Source organism: Heliangelus exortis, chromosome 2 (genome assembly GCF_036169615.1).
Source record: "Heliangelus exortis chromosome 2, bHelExo1.hap1, whole genome shotgun sequence".
Taxonomy (NCBI): Eukaryota; Metazoa; Chordata; class Aves; order Apodiformes; family Trochilidae; genus Heliangelus; species Heliangelus exortis.
In genome coordinates, this window is record NC_092423.1 from 11,878,280 (window position 1) to 11,897,806 (window position 19,527).

The window sequence follows — 19,527 nt, forward strand, 5'->3', positions numbered from 1 at the left end:
GTAAGAGGTAAGAAATTCTAGACTGAGTGAATGACATTAACACCGACCATTTAATGCTTTCTGTTAAAGCATTAAATATGGTTATTTTATGACTTGCAGAGGGTTGCCTATTAGCGTGGCTTGACAAGCTGCCTCCCCCAGTTAACAAAGCAGTCCTTTTAATCACGATACATCGTTAAAACTCCTCTGGCTTGGCTGCTTCCTTTCAGATTCATATATCAGGGAACAAAGGTCAGCTAGAGCAGAAAGGTAATCACATCATTTTACTATTGGAATTTACATAATTTTAAGGCAAAACGAAATGTTTTATGAATAAAAAAACGTCAAGTTCTTCACAGATGCCTTGAGAGCGATCTGTCTACTAATGCATATCAGCTTTTTTGTGTGTGTCTGGATAACTAATAGTTTACATGGGGACAATGGTAAACCGGCTGAAAGATTGTAGAGATAGTTAGCAGGGAACACAGGGATCAATTCAGGTTCATTACTCCTTGCAGAACCTACACAGTGTTGACTAACAGTAATTCAAAAGTAGCACAGTTACAGGCGATCAGGCAGATATTCTGATATTTGCTTTTTAAATGCAACTTGCTGACCTAAGGGGCATTAAAAGAACCTAAGAAAACAGTTTGCACAGACTGTCAGTAGCTTTGATATTTCACAAGGCAATTTCACCTGACCTTTAATTTTTAGCAGTGTTTTCCATTTGTAAGGTATCACTTCAGAAAGGGCTTTTTTAAAAGGGTTCTTTTTAAAAACTCCATGAATATCACCTAAAGTGGAATTTGCAAGCAAAGCTCTCACCTCATGGCAGAATTTCCATCCCAAGTCACCAAGAAGAAGCTAAAAATTTTTAAGCAATATGAAGCAATTTCCAACAGTATACTACTTTGACAATAGCTTTATATGCCCTTGCATGGCCACTGAAGCAATCAAAATATGACTTAATTTCTGAGCTCAAAGAAGTAAAAACGGCTGTATATGTAATTGCTCATGATAGATACGGTCAATATTTATATTGGTGCTTTTTCTATTTCCATAATTAATATATTAAAGTAAAGTCGAAATATTGTATTCTCTCTCAGAGCAAAATGCACCATTTTATTGCCCTCACACTTACATGCTGTTGCTAGAAAGATATAACTCTGCTATAACCTAATCATCTGCTATTTAGATATGGACTCATGAATCCCATATTTTTATTCTAAATTCAAGTTCAGTCATCGTAGCTAATGTCCTTGATGCTATCTCAAATTGCTGTCATTACACGGATCACTAGAAATTTGAGGTAATAGTAAAAAAGAAAAGAAAAAAGAAAGGTACCAAATTAGATGACGGATAAAGGTTTAATCAATTTAATTTTATCACCAAATCCAGTCCCTTCCTCTCGAGCTGTCAGGGGACGAGATAAGCGGAACACATCTTGAAGCACGACGCAATTCTGTTGTGGGGAAGGAGTTGTGTCCCTGAACCTCGCCAAGATGAAACATGCTCATTTATTACTTTGGCATTGCAGGATGATGAAGAACCAAGCAGGTTTCCTCCCTCCGTCCTCAGCACAATCTTTCTATTTCATTAATTTTTCATGGAATTTCATTTCACAATCATTTTGCCTTCCTCACCCACTCGCTGCCCTTATTTAGTTTATTCTGTCAACTTTTATTTGATGTCCCATTGTATCAGCAGCCACCTCGGCCATGGTTTTCTACCACATCGGGCACACCCGATTCCCTCTTGTTTCCAGTAATTAACTTTAATCGGTAGCACTATAAAATGGAATTACAAATAAGGAGGGTTATTTGCTGCTTTACACTGAAAAATAACTCAGAAGGGGCATATGTCCAGCCACCCATTTCATGCTTACTATATGTTGATTTCTAAGAAGTAGCCCGAGCCTGCTGAAGTGTGGTCTTTTTAGTATTATCAGTAAACGACGACTCTGCATTTGCCCGGTCTGCTTGTAATCATTTATCTCAGAAAACAAGGCTGCTTTTCACAAGCTATGAAATCTGCACAGACCACACTGAGGCCGCTGTGCTGAATTCTGCCAGTGCTCTGCTATATACAGAGCCCTGCCTGGAGAAAATGTAGTAAGAATGCACAAATCCAACAACTTCCTATAAAGCCCTAAAAATTTAAACCGTAAATCATTAGGACCTCTGGTCCTTTTTGCACACAGATTAAATAAATAAAATAAAATAAAATAAAATAAAATAGCAAATGGAGAAAGAAATATGAAATACCTATTACCACTCTTACACAAAATTAGTATGCAGGTAATATGGCAAGCACCTGTATTTATTTTTCATTAGGCTTTTGTGAAATTAAGATATTTACTTCCCACTGGGAGTTAATGCACATATTTTCAAAAAGATAATGAAAATATTCCTACCTATACTAATTTGACAAAGAGCTATGAATAGCCACATTTTAACTTTTTAACACACTTTCTGTATGTAATGTAAAATTAAATTAAATCACTGTGCAAATGCACACTTGCAATGTGATATTCGCTGCATGGACAGTTAATGTAAAGTCTTCAAGGAAGCATCTTCATACTGAAAGAGCTGCTGGTTTTCATAAACATAAAAATAAGATGCATGCAAAATAATTATTGGATGATGTTATTGTATAGTGGAATCACACTCAAAGTCCTACACTTTCAGTGTAGGACAATCTGCATATATGGACATTTTCTTTCTGTGTGTGTATTGTAACGTGTTTTTAATTTTTTTTTTTTATCCTAAATGCACAGGAAAATTAGCTATTCAGAGAATGTTGTTTGCTTGTCTTGCTTGAACTTGCTTTCTTCCCCTAGGAAATTCCTGAAACAGAGTACCCAGGTATAAAAGAAACGAAGCAAAGTGCTATAACCAGACAAACCAATTCAATTCACACTAAATAGGACAAAGAGATGACTGAAAACATGGAAAGTAAATCAGAAGGAGAAAACCAGCTCTATTAAATAAAGAATAATATTTGCTTGTACTGCTACACATTCCTAGGTATTCTATCAGGGGATGTCTCAACCTGGTTTTAAGCTCAGTTCATACATAACATGTGTAAAATAATTTGTCTAAATAATATTTTGTGTCCATCTCCTTAAGGAGCGGGGGTATGATAGACAATCTCATTTCCTTACTCTGATTAACACTCAATGTACATTTAAGATTAGAGTGAATTTCTTTGTTTACACGTGTCCTTAGGTATCTCTGGATGTGTATGTGTACACAGTTTAAAGCTTCTACTAAAAGTATTCCTGCTATAAACAAAATACATGCTGGAGAATAGTTTAAGGCAAGTGTCTTCAATGTAACTCTCTACAAATATTTTTCAGAATTTCTTACCTAGATAAAAATTGCAAAATAATGGAGCCCATATTAGTTCCCATAAAAACATATTAATTTATGAGCCTAATAAACATTTTTTTGACTAGTTTCCAGGACAGTCAGTTTGTTAAGCAACACTTTTGCATTAAATACTGTCAAAAAAGACACAGAAATATAGCACCAGTAAATAAACTAGCATAGGAGTATATAATCCAACAGGTTTTTTACTGGGCATGCCTTAAATTACAGGCATTTTTTCCCCACCATAGATTTACAGGAATATGTATTTTTATTAACATATACTGTGATTACATAGAAAAGAAAATCAAAATAATATGAACAAATCAACTATGTTATTTGGAAAAATGTTATATTAGCACATTTTGAGGAATAGTTTAAAAAAAAATTAACTCTTCAAGTGCACATTATTACTGATATTGGTCAGTCAAGCACATTCTAGAATGCCATCAACCTCCAGTTGTGTATTCTGCAAATCGCTGTCATCTATCAAGATAATGTTTAGCAAGTTTTTGTATTTTTTTTAAGACATTCAACTTCCACCTTATTTTGGTAAAACACAGAGCAACAAAGGAAGCATCAAAAAAGTCTTACTGAAAGACTTTCACTTGTTGTCTGCTTCTTAGAAAGAAAATTAACACTTAGAATTTACACTTTTTCTGCACTGCACAGATTAATGGATTACATTTCTCCTTGACAAGTACAGGGCGGCTGAGGCTACACTAAGTTTGTAATTCCCTAGAAAAGTAGTTCTAGTTGCTAGAACAAATACAGCATAAATAAGCCTGCAGAGTACATTAAAGTACAAGCAGATTTAAAGAGACAGAGTACAAGAGCTCTCCCTTTGCTTAATATTTTAAAATTTATGCTGTAATGGAGAGTAAAAGACAGCCTTTGTCACCAGGTGTTAGAGCATGCTAAGGATCCAGAGTATGAAGTCAAGGTTACACAACTACTCGAAGTCCTGACATATCTGCACATCTGTTGTTTCTACTTGTGGACAGGTGACTGTTTGCTACTATGATTTTGACTATCAGAGTTCGGAGTTAAAATAGTGACAACCAAATTATACAGACTAGCACTCAGTATTTGACCAGTACTTAGCAGTTCCTAAAAACCTACTATGACACCTTCCTAGAAAAAGTTACCCAATTCTGAGCTTACTGGCTTTAACATCTAACTAAAGGACACTTAGCAAATTGGGTTTTCTAGAATCAGAAGAAATAGCATATCCAGAGCATCAGCCTGAGTTGATGAACTAGCTACCTAAAATTTGTTTTAGTTCCACATAATGATGACAATTACAGGTGAGATGATATTTACTGCTTAGATGAACACCTGGAGTTAGCAACTCTGCAATCATATGTGTTGCAGCTGAGCAACTCTGGCACGCTGCTTCTCGTATCAGTTCATGTTACTTTAAAGTGTTCATAGCCTGTTAACTTCGGCTTTTCCAGGCACAGCATCAAAAATCAGGAGGCAGTATGTCATCCCCTCTACAGGGGAAAACAGGACAGCCTTGTGAAAAGCTTTTATCTAAGGCATATTCCCTGTTCGCAATGACATCCAGTCGCTTCACTTTTCATGCTTATAGCAATTCGCGCTTTCCTAACAGAGGTTTGCCTGGGGAACACCACCAAAACAGTAAAACTCGGTGGACTTTATCTAAAAAACAGGAGAAGAAAAAAAAAAAAAAAAAAAAAAAAAGAGGTAGCTTTTGGGAGGTGCAACCCTCTGGCCGGGAGCTGCGCGGTGCCCCGGGAGGCTCCGTGCCGCGCTCTGCCCTGCGCAGGGCACGTCCTGCCCCAGCACCGGCGGGCACCGGCGCACCGTGAGATGGGAGGCACCTCGGGCTGAGGCTGCCGAGGATGGTGCCGAAGTGGGGCGGAGGCACCGCCGGGGCCGCCGGAGCCCCTGGGATAGCGCCGCCGCACCGCGCTACCTCGGACAGGGCCCGCCAAGCCCCCGCCCGCCGGCACCGAAACCTCAGCCCAAAACAAAGAGGGGAGGAGAGGAAACAGTACCTCTCTGCGAGGGGAGCGGCGGCCGGCCCCTCTCCTCCCAGGACGGACCCCGCTGGCGGCGGCTCGGCGCGGCGGGAAAGGCACCGCCCGCCCGCCCGCACGCCCCGACCGTCGGGACAGCAGCAGGGCCGGCGCCGGCGTGAACCATGCACGGACAATAAAAACAGAAGCAGCCGATGTGTCTGCCGGGGAGTGTGTGCGGGAGACAGGCAGAGAGAGAAAGAGAGAGAGAGAGAAGAAAAATCCCTTACCTTTCCTCTTTGATCTCCTCCTCCTCCTCCTCTTGGACTTGCATTTCAGCTGCCCGCTCGGCCCTCCCGACGCCCTGCTGCTGCCCAGGACAGATGTCATGCCTGTACTTCAGCTAAACAGCACCGCGTCGAGATGTTTTCCTCCCGCGGAGTTTCTCCTCTTTCTGGAGGCGGCTTTTATAGGGCGGTGGGGAGGGCGGGCGGGCGAGCTGCTCGGCGCTGCCCAGCGAGGGTCGCGCCTCCGCCCCGACGTGCTGGGTCCGGCCGGGGCGATGTCGTGGGGACGGCAGCGGAGGCTCCACCGGCCCCGCCACCACTTTTTTGCACCTCTGCGAGTTGCTGGGCACCGGCCGCTTTGAAGCCAATGGTGAGAGGGTGTGGGGGGGTTGGGGGCGGGGGGTAGAGGGCGGATTTGCTGCTGCAAAGTCTCCCGCAGCCCAATCGCTCCCGCCGCCCTGCTCTGACATCAGCTCCGCCAGCCCTCGCCCCCAAACTCCGCTCCCTCTGGGCTGCCGGCTGAGCCAGGCTCCCGGCAGAAAGCGAGGGAGAATGGCCCCGGAGGGAATAAAAACATCCTACCGCCTCGTCTGTGAGAAGCCGGAGGGGCAGCTTGCAAGAAGGGAGGCTGCAGGCAGGATTTCAAGCTTTTTTTATTATTTTTTTTATTTTATTTTATTTTTATTGCTCTAGACCATGTGGATACGGAACACTTTGCTTCCAGAGACATAGAAATGCTGCTGCTGTCCTCCCAGCCAACCACTTATTAACTAGTTCACTAATTGCTATGTTTATTATTCCCAGGGAAACAATATGAGTTACTGTTGAGGGATCCCTGTGTCAACACACCTTATGCAAGAGGATAAGTGTAGCGATTCCCCTTGAATCTCCAGTTATTTTTAAGATACGTGCTCTGCTAAATTCACGATCAAGGGCAAAAGCTCTCTGAAAAGAGGAGCGTGTTGTCTCTCAGACTCATACATTAGCGCTGCAGTGCCTCATTTAGGCAACTGTGCAATTAAAGTGTCAGGAGCAGAGGGGCTTTTACAGAGAGGAAAGATGACAACAGCATTCCTCTGAAAAGCTTGACTACAAAGCGTTACATGTTCATTACAAAAAGCCAGGCTATGCAACAGATAAGACACTGCTTTAAGTTACAAGGGAACTGCTACTTCTGTGCTCTTTCGTAGTTATTATCTAACTTAAAAGTATGTATGTGGAAACCTAGGCAGTGAATGGAAAATAGAAGAATTTCAAGAAAAAAATTATGCTAAATAATTAATGTCATCATTAGGGCCTACTGCATTTGTAGCTGGCTGGAGGAGGACAGTAAAACCCTGTTTATCGTAACTCTTTTAATCTAAAACTTTGTCTTGATGGAATGTAGGTTACCTAGCTCCTGCTGCTAAGCACTTCCACTCACTGCAGCACTCCCAGCCTCTGTCATTTTTGGATGAGGCAGTGACACACATTACAGAGATTCTCAAATTGAATAAGTAAAAATATTTCCATTAAAGTCTTTAAAAGTCTCTGAAGTGCCAAGATGATATCGCCTCTTGGACCCCATTCTCCACAGTGCAAGCCACATATGGTAAGAGGGCCCGTGTACCCTCACTTTTAGCTATGTGGCATGGACAAAGCACAGGGGGAAAATGCACTCCCTCATGCCTTAGCAGCTAAGGTAAGAGAACCTATGAATTCAGACCTGCATTGCTTGAATGCCAGATATAATTCAGAAAGCCTTGCTTGAAAGTAGGTTTTTACACATCTAGCTTTTACAGGTTACTGGCTGGTTGTTTGTGTTTTGTTTTGTTTTTTTTTTTCACAATGTACACATCACCCAAAAGAATCAAACCTTTGAACTGCTACATGGCTCAAGTAACTCTCTTTAAAATGCTTCTGTCTGTTTCAGGGAGAAAATCATGTCTGTGGGAAAATAGAGAGGCAATCACTACTTTTTGTTTTTAGTTTGAACCTTCAGCCTTTAACCTTTCTCCCCTTTTTCTTCTGGTTTCTGTTGTCTTGACCACAGCTGACCCTCATCTATTAATGTGGCAAAAACTTGTACTTGTGTGTGAAGTAGTAATGCTACTGTAAAATACAACTGCACATTCAACTGCACATCAAACTTCTGACCAGTCTGGAATTGAAGTCACTCAATTTACAAGCGAGATTTAGAAAAGTGTCTTCTATGCTTCAGTACCAATCTGTGCTCTATCCATTTGGGATCTAAAAGAGAAGCAAGATCCAATTAGAAAGAAAATTATCATCCCAGAACATTTACCCATTTTTAGGAGAGGATTCAAGCTAAACACATTCTTTAAAATATATGAGGACATTCCTTCTGGTAACATTTTGTTATACTCCCAAGACGACTGGAACATGAAATCTGAGTTGGGAGAAGATAGACTGTCTAGGTGGTGTTGCCAGTCCCTAGAGAAGGCATGCTACCAAGGCAACCTGAAAAGCCAACAGTTTTCAGAAGCTATCATTCAGAACTAACAATTTCATGAACTGCTTTCAGCTCTAGACACAGTTATGAGAAAGTACCAGCAAGCCAAAATTAGCAGCATCCGAGCTGTGCTTATAGTATAGCTCCCACCTAGGCTGGCTTCAGGACTGGTGAAGACAATTTGAGTCATGCAGGTGGAAGGTCTCCCGGTGGCCACAAGGTGGGGTGAAGGGCAGTAATTTTTTATACCATACAGCTATAAAGTCAAGAAGATTCCTTAAATGTGTGGTGGTTATTCCTCTTGCTCTCCACAATGGAAGAAATCAGCATCTCCACCGAGTGATGTCCTCTGTTTCAACACCTTTTTTTAACTTAAATGCCAGGTTACCGATGCCCCACAACTGGATCTGTCTCTTCTCCCAGACAAATATGTATTTCAAGTACTCTGGTAAAGTGACATAAACTCAATCTAGGAAATACAAAAAGAGATGAGACAAAAAGCTACATTATAAAACAACACCAGCTCTCTTTCTGTTATGTGCTTATGTCCACTGGTGGCCAAGGCACTTGATAGTCTTACCACCCCACAGAAATTATGGTTACTCCTGAATGCCCCAGTAATGATAGTTAGTGTCATTTCATGCTCCTTTTTGTTGAACAAAACAGCTTAAGACTTTTCCCATCTTCATAGGCCTGTCTAGGGAGTTGTTATTTTTATTTTCTTCAAGCTAAACCATTTCGGACTGGTTTAACTGCTAAGTTAGACCTGGTAGTAACTACACACACCTAGTAGTAACTACATATTGGTCTGGTAGTAACTACACACATCTTGACACACAGACTGAGAAGAAATGCCTATCACACCAAGGTACAGCTGCTAACTCAGGCCTACATGAGTCAGACAAGTAGGAGGGTTTGAGCTGTGAGTTCTGGTGTGAAAGGCTCTTCCCTATGCTGTCTGGGGACCTGTGACTGCTTTCATGACCCATCGCAACTGCTGATCCCAGCCAGAACATCAAAACCTATACTCCTGGTTTTGTGACAGATCTCTCTCAGCCCTAGAGATACCTAAGAAAGGAGTCCAAGCTTTGCAGGATTGGTGACAATACACTTAACACAAGTTCCCTCAAAAGAGAACAGGTGAAAGGGCAGTGACTATGAGTATGATGGGGAAAGAGAGTGAATATGGATGCCACCTTGATGATACGTTCCCATTTTAATTTCTATGCCAATATAGTGTAGAGTTAGTAATCAACAAAAATGGAGAAAAATTAAAATGTCTGAAGAAAAAGGCAGCACACGCTTATTTCAGCTACTTATATCCCAGAAAAGCAACTTCAGGAACAAATCTCTGGAGAATTTATTCAAATTTGAGTAGCTCATCAGTATTATGGGTAACCAGTATTTTTTCTGTACAAATATATTTAGATGAAGTAGATAAATGTGAAAGAATTTTTTCCTTATTCCTCTGATTTTTGAAATTTGTAGAAACTTGATTTTCAATGACATATTACAAAAATGTTAGGTAAAACCATATTTTAAAAAAAACCCAACTATCTACATTGAACTTACAGAAATGCTAATGTTTAAAAATGTGTTTCAGCATGTAGAACGTACCAGGGATGCTCCAGGAAAATGTTGCAGCATTTGCAGAGGGTGCTTCTCCCAGAGCAGAAGAGTCCTGCTGAGCAGCACAGCAAACTCCAGACTCTGCAGTTCCCAGGATATGCACAAACCCTTGAAGAAGAGGTCGTCTGTCTGCCTTGTCCCCCAGTTTCCAGCTGCACTATCCCTGCCCTAAGGAGCTGTGGACACTGGGAACAGCACACCCTGGTAGAGACCTTTGTAATTTGCTGCTTAGGAGCAGACATGCCCTATAAGCTCCTGAGAGGAAAAAAAGATACAGTAGGCACCCTCTGTTTTTCTTCCATCCTCCTCACCCCATTTCTGCTGGTTTTTACTCCCCCCTGCCTGTGTAGGTGGATTAAAAAATAAGGCCCTTAGAATTTGGAAGATAAAAGATGCTCAAGGGCGTTAAAGCAGGACATGAATTCAATCGTGTGGCTGTGCAGGTGAGACTTCAGAGCCTTCTGCCGCAAAATGCCTGCGCTAATCCACTCCTGCCCTACTTACAAGGAGCTGTCAGTGTGGCTATTTGCAGCAAAAACCACTTCAGCTTTTGGGGCCAAACATCACAGGATGGTGATGAAGCAATGAGGGTATGGATACATATTCAGTGTATCAAGTTTGCCAGAAAAAAGCCTTACTGCAGGCAGGTCCTCCTGTCTGCTGCTTTCACAATCTAGCACGTGAAATAGCCCAGGCTGGCTAACACTGTGGTGCTGGCTATCAGGAAGTTAAGGCAGTGCTGAAAGGATTTTGCCCCTCCATTAATCTGCAACAAAACTGAAAGAATCTTTTTGCTATGGGAAAACCACAGCAGCCAAGTTTCACTTCCCACAGGAGAAGCTCTCTCTGTCTCCCTCATTTCTTCCAGGTCCCACATCTACTCTGATGAGGGGTTCACTATGCCAGCAGCAAGCGAGGTCCAACCTGAGCATGAGGTAAACATTTCAGAACTGCTCAGACAATAATGTCTTTAATGGGGAAAACACCCAGATGCCAAAGACTGCAAATCACCATAATTAGTAAGTCTTTATATGCCACACAAACCAGCAGCATGAACTGGGGATGAAGCAAAACTTTCTGAAAGATATTTGTATGGGTAAATTAAAACATAACTCAGCAGCTCTCATTCTTGAGGGAGGGGTTGGGGTTAGAGATGCAGCTCATCGTCAGAAACATTTTTGGTTTTAATAGTGCTTCCTGTCTTTGTGCTAAACTAAACCAAAACGTGATGAAAATCCCCAAAGAAAAGCTGTCTGAAATCTCATTCTGCCTTCACATGTTTCAGTCCTGGCCCAGACTGCTTATAGTCAGTTTGTTCTTAGGGAACTAACTTGTTCACAGACCTCCTGTGAGGCCACCACTGACCAGGTTTCTTTCTGTGTCCCAGCATCCAAATATTCAGAAAGGTGATAAAATGCACTCATTCTTTAAGTCCTTGAGAATGCATCAAGGTACAGCCGCTAGTTATTATTGTTACTTTCTAATTATTAAATGTTCATTCCCTGATACTGAACTACTGAAAAGTAATTTTTCTCCCTCTTTGTCCTTTGAATAAACCCTTGGAAACAACAAATAATCTAGGGGAAAATTGCCTGTGCTGCAGCATGGCTGTTCAGAACAGGGAGCTGCAGCCCTGTTTTCCCAGTGTGCTTCCCAGCACCAGCTCAGGGCAATGGCAAAAGCCAGCACTGCCTGGCCCGGGCAGCACCCACAGGCAGAGGAGAGGGGCACCTGATCAGCCCTCAGTGGGGCAGGGGTGCAGTGTCACCAGTGGGTCTCCAGACCACCTCTTAGGCTGGGTGGCTGCAAGAATCCCCAAAGGACTGAACTGGGATCACCCTCATCATGCAGTTACCCCAGGCTGAGAAATCTGCCCTGTGAGAAGGCAATTGTCCAAAACACTGGCCTGCCTTAAAAATAAAGACCTTCACTTCACTGTGCTGACAGCTTTTTCATCAGTAAAATACAGATGCAAATACTTACCACAGGGGATTAAAGAAAGCTAAAATGACCAGAGGCTACTTGCATACAATATAATTTCACCCTAATCTTTTCAGTTTGGAAAGCTTCCAGAAATTAAATGATGAATAAATTCTCCCCCTAACAGCCATGTGGTTTACAAAGACTTGCAAAATCTTTGATGAAAGACTCTACCATCATCCAAAATGAATGCTGCTAGCCTATGTCATGAGAAACCTTAACCCACTACTCTGGGACTCTAAAAATGTTTTATAGAGTAATCACGCAGTAACTGCATTGTAGAGAAATACAGCAGTACTGGAAAATACTATAGCATAGTTATTGTACCACATTATTTCAGTAATGCAATGTGTTAGAATTTAAACAAGTTATTATAGAACTGTAGTTTGACTAAAGTTTACATTTGCAAAGATATGTATATTTAGTATTACAACCTTCCCCTTTAGACCTCCAGCACCAGTCACTGACCTTGTTAGTGACAGTGGCGAGGCTAAGGTATAATAATAGTCAGTGTAAGAGAAGTGTATTAAATTGCATTAACCTCTGTTAGATTCCCTAGCAGAGTCATCAGGTTTCAGTGATATCCTATTACTTTACAAAAGGTGTTTCTCTGCAATTTTCTGTCACCTTATTTTAAAACGTATTTTTCAAAAGATATGCTGATTTGGATGATATATAATCCCTGCAAAGCCAAAAGCAGCAATACAGGATGTAAATGTAGAAAAGTGCATGAAAATAAAGGAGCACCTCTGTGTTTACATATACTGCCTAAAACTTGGCCAGTAGTAACAATCATCCACACCTATATAAAATACGTAAAGCCCTGCATAGCACTGCCTAACACTTGGCCAGTACTAACAATCATCCACACCTATATAAAATATGTAAAGCCCTGCAGCCTGTATTGAGCACCCTACAACAGGTAGCCAGAATGTGGTAATTGAGGAAAAAAAAGAAAAAAAAATCTTTATTTTCTGAATGAGCAAACCTATAAACTCTATAGTGAAGAACATTACAAAAATTATTTGCCCTCATGCAGGCTTGTAATAAGTGTTCAATACAATGATTTGCCTGGGGAAGGCTGTCTAAGTTTCACAGTATGGCCACTCAGAAGTAAGAAACAGAGAAGATACATATGGTCAGTACATGTAAATAATATGATGTATTCTCTGGGTTACAGTGATCCTGTGCAGAAGGAAAGAAATTCTGGAAGTTTCTAAACTTCCCCATAACTTTGATTTTATTACAATGGCCTTGGATTATCTGACCTTAATAGCTGTTAACACCAACTAATATCTGAATCAGGCTCTACCTGGAGCACAGAGTGGGAGTAAACAAACAAGATGCATATGCCTGTTAGTGGCCATGACAGAGAGAGAGAGAAATCAGGAATAGTCTTAAAAGTAAGAGTAATTCAGTCAATGAGTGTTCACAAAATCATAAAAATGTACATGGACTTGATGATGTCCATGTCCAGATGGCCATGAAAATAATCAGGGGACTGGAATACCTCTCCTACAAAGACAGGCTGAGGGAGTTGGGGTTGTTCAGCTTGGAGAATGAAGGCTTTGAGGAGACATAATAGTGACCTTCCGGTACCTAAAGGGTCCTACAGGAAGGCTGAAGATGGGCTGTTTGCAAGGGCCTGTAGTGATAGGATGCAGGAAAATGGTTTTAAATTAGAGAAGAGTGGATTGAGACTGGATGTTAAGAACAAGTTCTTTACCATGAGACTAGTGAAAAAATGAAACAGGTTGCCCAGGGAGGCAGTTGAGGCCTCATCTCTGGAGGTATTCAGGGTGAGGCTTGACATGGCTCTGAGCAGCCTGATCTAGTTGAGGGTGCTCCTGCTTATTACAGAGGGGTTGGACAAATGACCATTAAAGGTCCCTTCAAACCTAAATTATTCTTTGTATGATAGATAATGGATATAGACCAGTTTAAATCCAGCCTGAAGTTCTAGCTCGTGTTTCACTTGTTTGCTGTACTCAGCAGCTGGTGGATCCCTTTTCATTTCATACCAGGGTGGTTTGAAATTATTTTATATTGCTAAATGTAGATGGAATCACTTGATTGAAGACTCCTCCTGTAGACACCTCTACTGTACTAGAATGTCTTCATGGAAGTAGTGCAGGGTTTGAACATCTTCGGTCGGAAGTCAGGACTTATCAGGAGCTGAAGTGCGTGCCTTAGGTAAGTCACCTAAATATCTATGTAATTTTAAAGGATAGCAAGACATATTGCTCTGTGCAAATTTTGTTTCATTGTTTTTTGGTCAGTGATTCAGATGAACACTATCTTTTTATTGTGTCCAGGTGTACTTCCTACAAATATGGACCCCGATTCTTTATTGAGATGTCTAGATAATATTATAATGTGAATAAGAAAATTTCAGGGAGCTGTGACTGCAAACATAGACCTAAATAAATATCCACCTGCACCACTGAGAAAACAGTAGCAATTCCTAAATCAAAACATAAGCTCCTTGAATTATCTTGAGTAAGAGAAAGGTATAATCTAAAGCAGTCAATACTATTATAGGTTTATCCTCTACCTCCCACATAAATTTTCCCTTAATTTTATTTCTCCTACACTACAACTGATTTTCTCTCATCAAAATCCTCCAATGTGATCTCAGATTGCCATCGGGTAAGTAGAGGTGCTGAAGCATCTGTCTGCAGAAAAAAGAGATCCTTAGAGATGCTCTCATGTAGGCCTTCTACTGCTACTACTTAGCCATTGAAGGAAAATAACATCTACCCCACCCAGGGCTGACAGACAAGTCAGGGAAACTCAAGCAGCATCAAAAAGAAACAACAGATGCAAAACATAAATCAAGAGAAACAGAGGCACCAAAAGACACAGAGACATCAGTAACTATTCTGTGTGCCTTCCTTACTCCAGAAATCCCAAAGAACAACCTGATATCTCTGCATGGTTCAGAGACCACAATTTCAGTTTAAATTCAACAACAGATGGAAGCTGAAAATGTTACTTTAAGAGTCCAGGCAAATCTGTTGAAGCCAAACATGACCATGATAGTGCTGAATACTGAACCCTCCCTTCATCTAATGTAACAATTCCCTAGCCACATGATGGCTCTGCCAGTGACTTCCTTAATCAGTGGTAGCTGTGGAGCCCTTCAATTTAAGGTTTTTACCTTTGCCTCCTATTACAAACCTTCTTCCCTTAGTTTTTCTGTTCAGGCATTTATTTCTATGTGTCATACTGGCAAAATCAGTTTTACATTAGGGTGACAATGATAAGCGGCCACTGAAGACTTAAAACACAAATGCTGTATCAAATAAAACCTTAGACAAACTGACAAACTGAGTTATTTTATAATAATGAACTTCTCTTTACTGCTGGACAGTTTCTGGATAAAAATGGCAGATGTGAACTCTGCCAAGCTTAGTGGTAGGGGAAGATTCAGTGGAAATACAGCTCTAAATCCATTATTTAATCCTAAGGCTGGAGACCTGAATCTGGATTCATCCTAATTTTGACACTTGACTCATGTGGAAACCTGACTGAAGACACTTGTCACCCTGTGCTCCTTGCACACAGCTGAAGAAAGACAGGCCTCCAGATGGAAGCACCAAGTTTAGTTTGGAAACATAATTCTCTTTTTTCCCCAGGTGAATTTAATATTGAGTGAATCCCAGGTAACATGGTATTTTTCAGCATTTCTTTGGATCCTAAAAACTAGCCAAAATTGGTAAAAGTAGACCTTATCTTAAAAACAGGTAAGATTTGATGGCTGTGACTTGTTTCTCTATAGGTTTTATTAAAAATCTAATCTAGTATAAAAATTAAAGTATTACAAAGAAGAGGAAGGTTGAAGTGACATCTGTGTAAAACACAAATTATTCTCATGAATTCTGGTTTATAAAATATACATTTCCATTTATTGAATCAGTTTAGCAAACATCCTCTTCAAGTGCTCAGTATTCCTGTTACATCTTTATCAAAGGAGAACACAGAGAAAAGAGTTAAAGATAATTCTACATCAATGATTTTTTTTCTTTTTTTCCCCAGAAAGAAGTATTAGAATCATATGTAAGATGCTTTATTTAGAATCTGAAAATTTATTTTCTATTTTTCTGTTGACAACCAGAAGTACTGGGTGGAAAAAAAATAGCAGAACAAAAAGCTCCCTAGAGATATTTCATGTTTGCTGACTCACTACATCATCACATTTGACACTGAATTATAACTTTCAGAAAATACTGAAATAGCACAAGAAATCTTTCTTGCTCTTTTATTTTCACCATTGTTCTTGGATTTAAACAACTCACATAGAAACTTTTGGATAAAACTACAAATATTGAAAAAATCCTAACTTTGAATTGTATTTATTCTACACGATGCCTCCTTAATCATACTGAGATAGAAGGCTGAGAGTGTCCTTTCCTTAAGCTTAGAGGCCAATTTAGATAGAAAACATGTTTCATGCTGATAGCCCAATCCAGAGCTCCTCAGGACTTTAGGAAGTTTAGCAGGATTCTTCTTCTCTCTTTCTTCATCTGTCTGAGTGACTCTGCCCATGCAGAGAGTTTGAAATTTTGGCCTGATTTGGATCAGGATGAGCTCTACTGATAGTTGAGAAGCCATCACACAGTACAGCACACTTGTGAGTTATGTTAGCTATTGAGTTAGCTATTTTCCAGATGCCTTTCAAAAATATAGATCTCAGTGGCTACTAAAATTCAGGTAACCATGTGTAATACCATCATGCATACCATGCATGAGGTCTCAAACAGGGGTGAGCAACTCACCCTGCCTCCATCACCCACACTTGATGGTACCTCTGACGTATGGCTGCCCCTCCTCACCAACCCTTGTGCTCCACTGCTGGGGTGGGTTTGTTGGATTCTTTTGGCCTTGACCTTAAATTAAACTTTTAAAGCAAGATTTCGTTGTTCTGTACTTCAGGAACAGTGAAAGGTGTCTGGGTTGTTTGATGACTTGCACAACCTTCTAACTGGGAATGGAAGTGCAATACTTCACAACAAAAAAATCCAACCAAAGCAACAACTCCAGACTCAGCTGTGTGTAGGAAACTGGTAGTATAATATCATATGCTTTAATGCAGTAGTAAAAAAATAAAATACTTCTTTACATTAATGTAGATACATAAAAGTTCTGAAATGAGAATTGTTATGTATTAGCTAATGTTGTAACTGTGAAATTACTAATGCCAACTTGTGGTATGCTTGGCTTTTTTTTCGGAATTAATTACCAAAACTAGCTATGCTTCTTCTCATTTTTAGGTTTGGCTATCTGGGTGTTCTCCCCCTGGAAACAAGGGTAAAATTTTCAATTAGCAACACTTTACTGGGGCTAGATTGTTTTTCTACAAGACTGTGGCTTTCATATGCAGTGGTGTCACTTTAAAATGCTGTGTGTGACAGCAAGAGAAAACAAAACACAAATGAAGCGAATTGATCAGTACATTTACCAGTGTCAGGAATATAAGGGAAGAGATAGAGAATGATCATGAATATATCTGTTACAACTTAAAATAATAATAATTAGGATGGATTTATTTTAAATGCATGTTCCAGTTCACTGTGCTCATCTGAGACACTTCTTTCTTTTCTTCTCATACTCAACGAAAGATTTAAACACCTTACTTGTTAGTAATAAGCATTGATTTAGCATCCCTCATGAAATGATGCATGATTTTACTCCATCACAGATAATTTCAGAAACATTTTGCTGCCTGCTTTTATCTGCACTGTACTTGTGGAGAGGATTTAAAAAGGTTTTCGTAGTTGCCTGCTCTGCAGTAATGTGAGGATTTTGTTATCCAGCTGAGCTACCATCACTGGTTCAGATAGCTTGGATTCCTTCCTTCTGCAGCCAAACTCTCACAAAACCTCCCCCTGAAACACAAAGGTACAGGAGAGAAAGGGCAAATGAATCACCAAATCTCTCCAGAGGCTATTTATATTCCTCCTGGAACACAATTAGCACATCTCTCAGCCCCATCTGATCACCTGTTGTCCCCTGCTTGTTCACCCACTTAAGCTGTTTTTAGACAGAGATCTTAACTATTTCTGATATCGGATCCAGTCCTGCTTCCATCCAAATACAACAGACCTGAAATACTGACTTAAACACAGATGGAATTAAGTATTGCATCTCTGGTTTCAGCAAAATGCTGGCATTTCAGTCAGATTCCCATATATACACACACAGGTTCAGAGCCCAGCATCCGAAGTTCATCACACATAACTCCATAACTATGGGATGTTATCTTCCTTGAATGCACCAGCAGTGATTGCTGACATAACAGCTTGCATTTCTGAGAGACACCCTCAGATTCACAGACACACTTGCAGCCTTTGATAGTTTCTCTTTCATTATGGCAGGAAAATAGAAAACCTGGTGCAATACAGACAAAACTGACATCCATCTAATACATTTTCCCCCTTCTACCCTGTGTCTCAGTCTTTGCTCAGGCCTCTGCACTAAAACAAACACCAAATAAGTGTAGAGATTAATGCCAAATAGTCAACAGAGGGATTTAGGTATAGAGTTCCTTGTGGCTATTTAGAAGCAATCACAGTGACTCACATTTACTATGTATTATTTCTGCTCCACCGCAGGGACAGTCTCTCTGAGATCCTCATATATGGGTTTTCCCACAGGGTTTCTGGGATCCATGCCTGGGGCTGCAAACTGCTGGGGAGCCCTCAGAGAGAGGTCCAGCTGACTGCTGCCCCCTTGAAAGAAAGATTATTCCCTGGCAGGTGTATCAGTCCTGGAAGAGCAAAGGGTGTCAGTTCCTCCAAGGGCTTTTGGTCCAAATAAAGAGCATCAGTGCCTATACGGGGCATCAATCCCTATAAGGGCCATTGCTACCCAGTAGGCTTATCAGTCCCTACAAGGGGTATCAGCCTTCAAGGGGGTGTATTGAGGCCCTGAGAGGAGTCACAGCCCCTCTAAGGTGTATCAACCCCTCTAAGGGGTATCAGTCCCCAGCAGGGGGACGAGTCACTGGCAAGAGCATCAGTGCCCGTGAGGGGTGTCAGTCTCTACAGGGAACGTCAGTCCCTATAAAGGGTCTTGGTCCCTAGGAGGGCTGTCACTGCCTAGAAGGGGTATCGGGCTGTCTGAGGACAGTCGCGGACGATCCATGCAAATCGCAGCCCGAGTGCAATCAATAGAAGTGACAAGCCGGCGGCGCTGGCAACCGGGGACATAATGAAGGTGTGACTGTGTAAACGGCTAACAGATAACAATGCTATAGGAAATTATAGGGCAGTGCTGTATTGAATAAGTGCGGTGCAAAATGAGCTGCGGCTCGCAGGTCATGCTTCCCTGCTGCTGAAGTGTCTCCTGCTCTTGTCCTTTGTAATTGTAAGTGGCAGCAGTGGCGGCTGAATGCGATGAGGGCATGGATCCAACCCTCATTTGTTCTGCATTACAATGCAGCCCTCGCCACCAGCAGCTGATCCGGAATGTCAGTGCCCACCTCCCAAGTGGACCAAGAAACCAGTGAAAACTCCATTTGCTTAAGAATTAAGAAGGCTGTCATTAAAACAGATCTGTCCTTGAAACCACACTGAGTAGCTGAGGTGGTCCTGTAAGAAATAGGGTGAAATCTCGATTTTTTTGTTTTTTAAAAAGATACACTGTGCCCACCCGCCCCCCCCCCCCCACCCCGAGGAAACACAGCAGCCTAAAGCCTTTGCTAACAGAAAGCAAAAAATCATATATAAGATGTACAAAGCCCTGCAAATATTTTTAATATTTTTTTTAGGTTTAGAGAAATATTTAATATATGAAATATTAAAAAAAAATTGGAGCACAAGTTTCTGGCTAAATACAATTTTAAT

At 41.0% G+C, this 19,527-nt stretch overlaps 1 protein-coding gene across 1 annotated transcript in view; it reads right to left on the bottom strand.

Annotated features, from left to right (window-relative positions):
- The window catches only part of ADARB2 (adenosine deaminase RNA specific B2 (inactive)), a 312,866-nt gene extending 306,653 nt beyond the window's left edge, over positions 1 to 6,213 (bottom strand). The window contains exon 1 of the mRNA XM_071734788.1: positions 5,623 to 6,213. Coding sequence (XP_071590889.1) covers positions 5,623 to 5,722 — 100 coding nt within the window. The 5' untranslated portion in view covers positions 5,723 to 6,213. The remainder of the gene's footprint in view (positions 1 to 5,622) is intronic.
- Between the last annotated feature and the right edge of the window lie 13,314 nt (positions 6,214 to 19,527).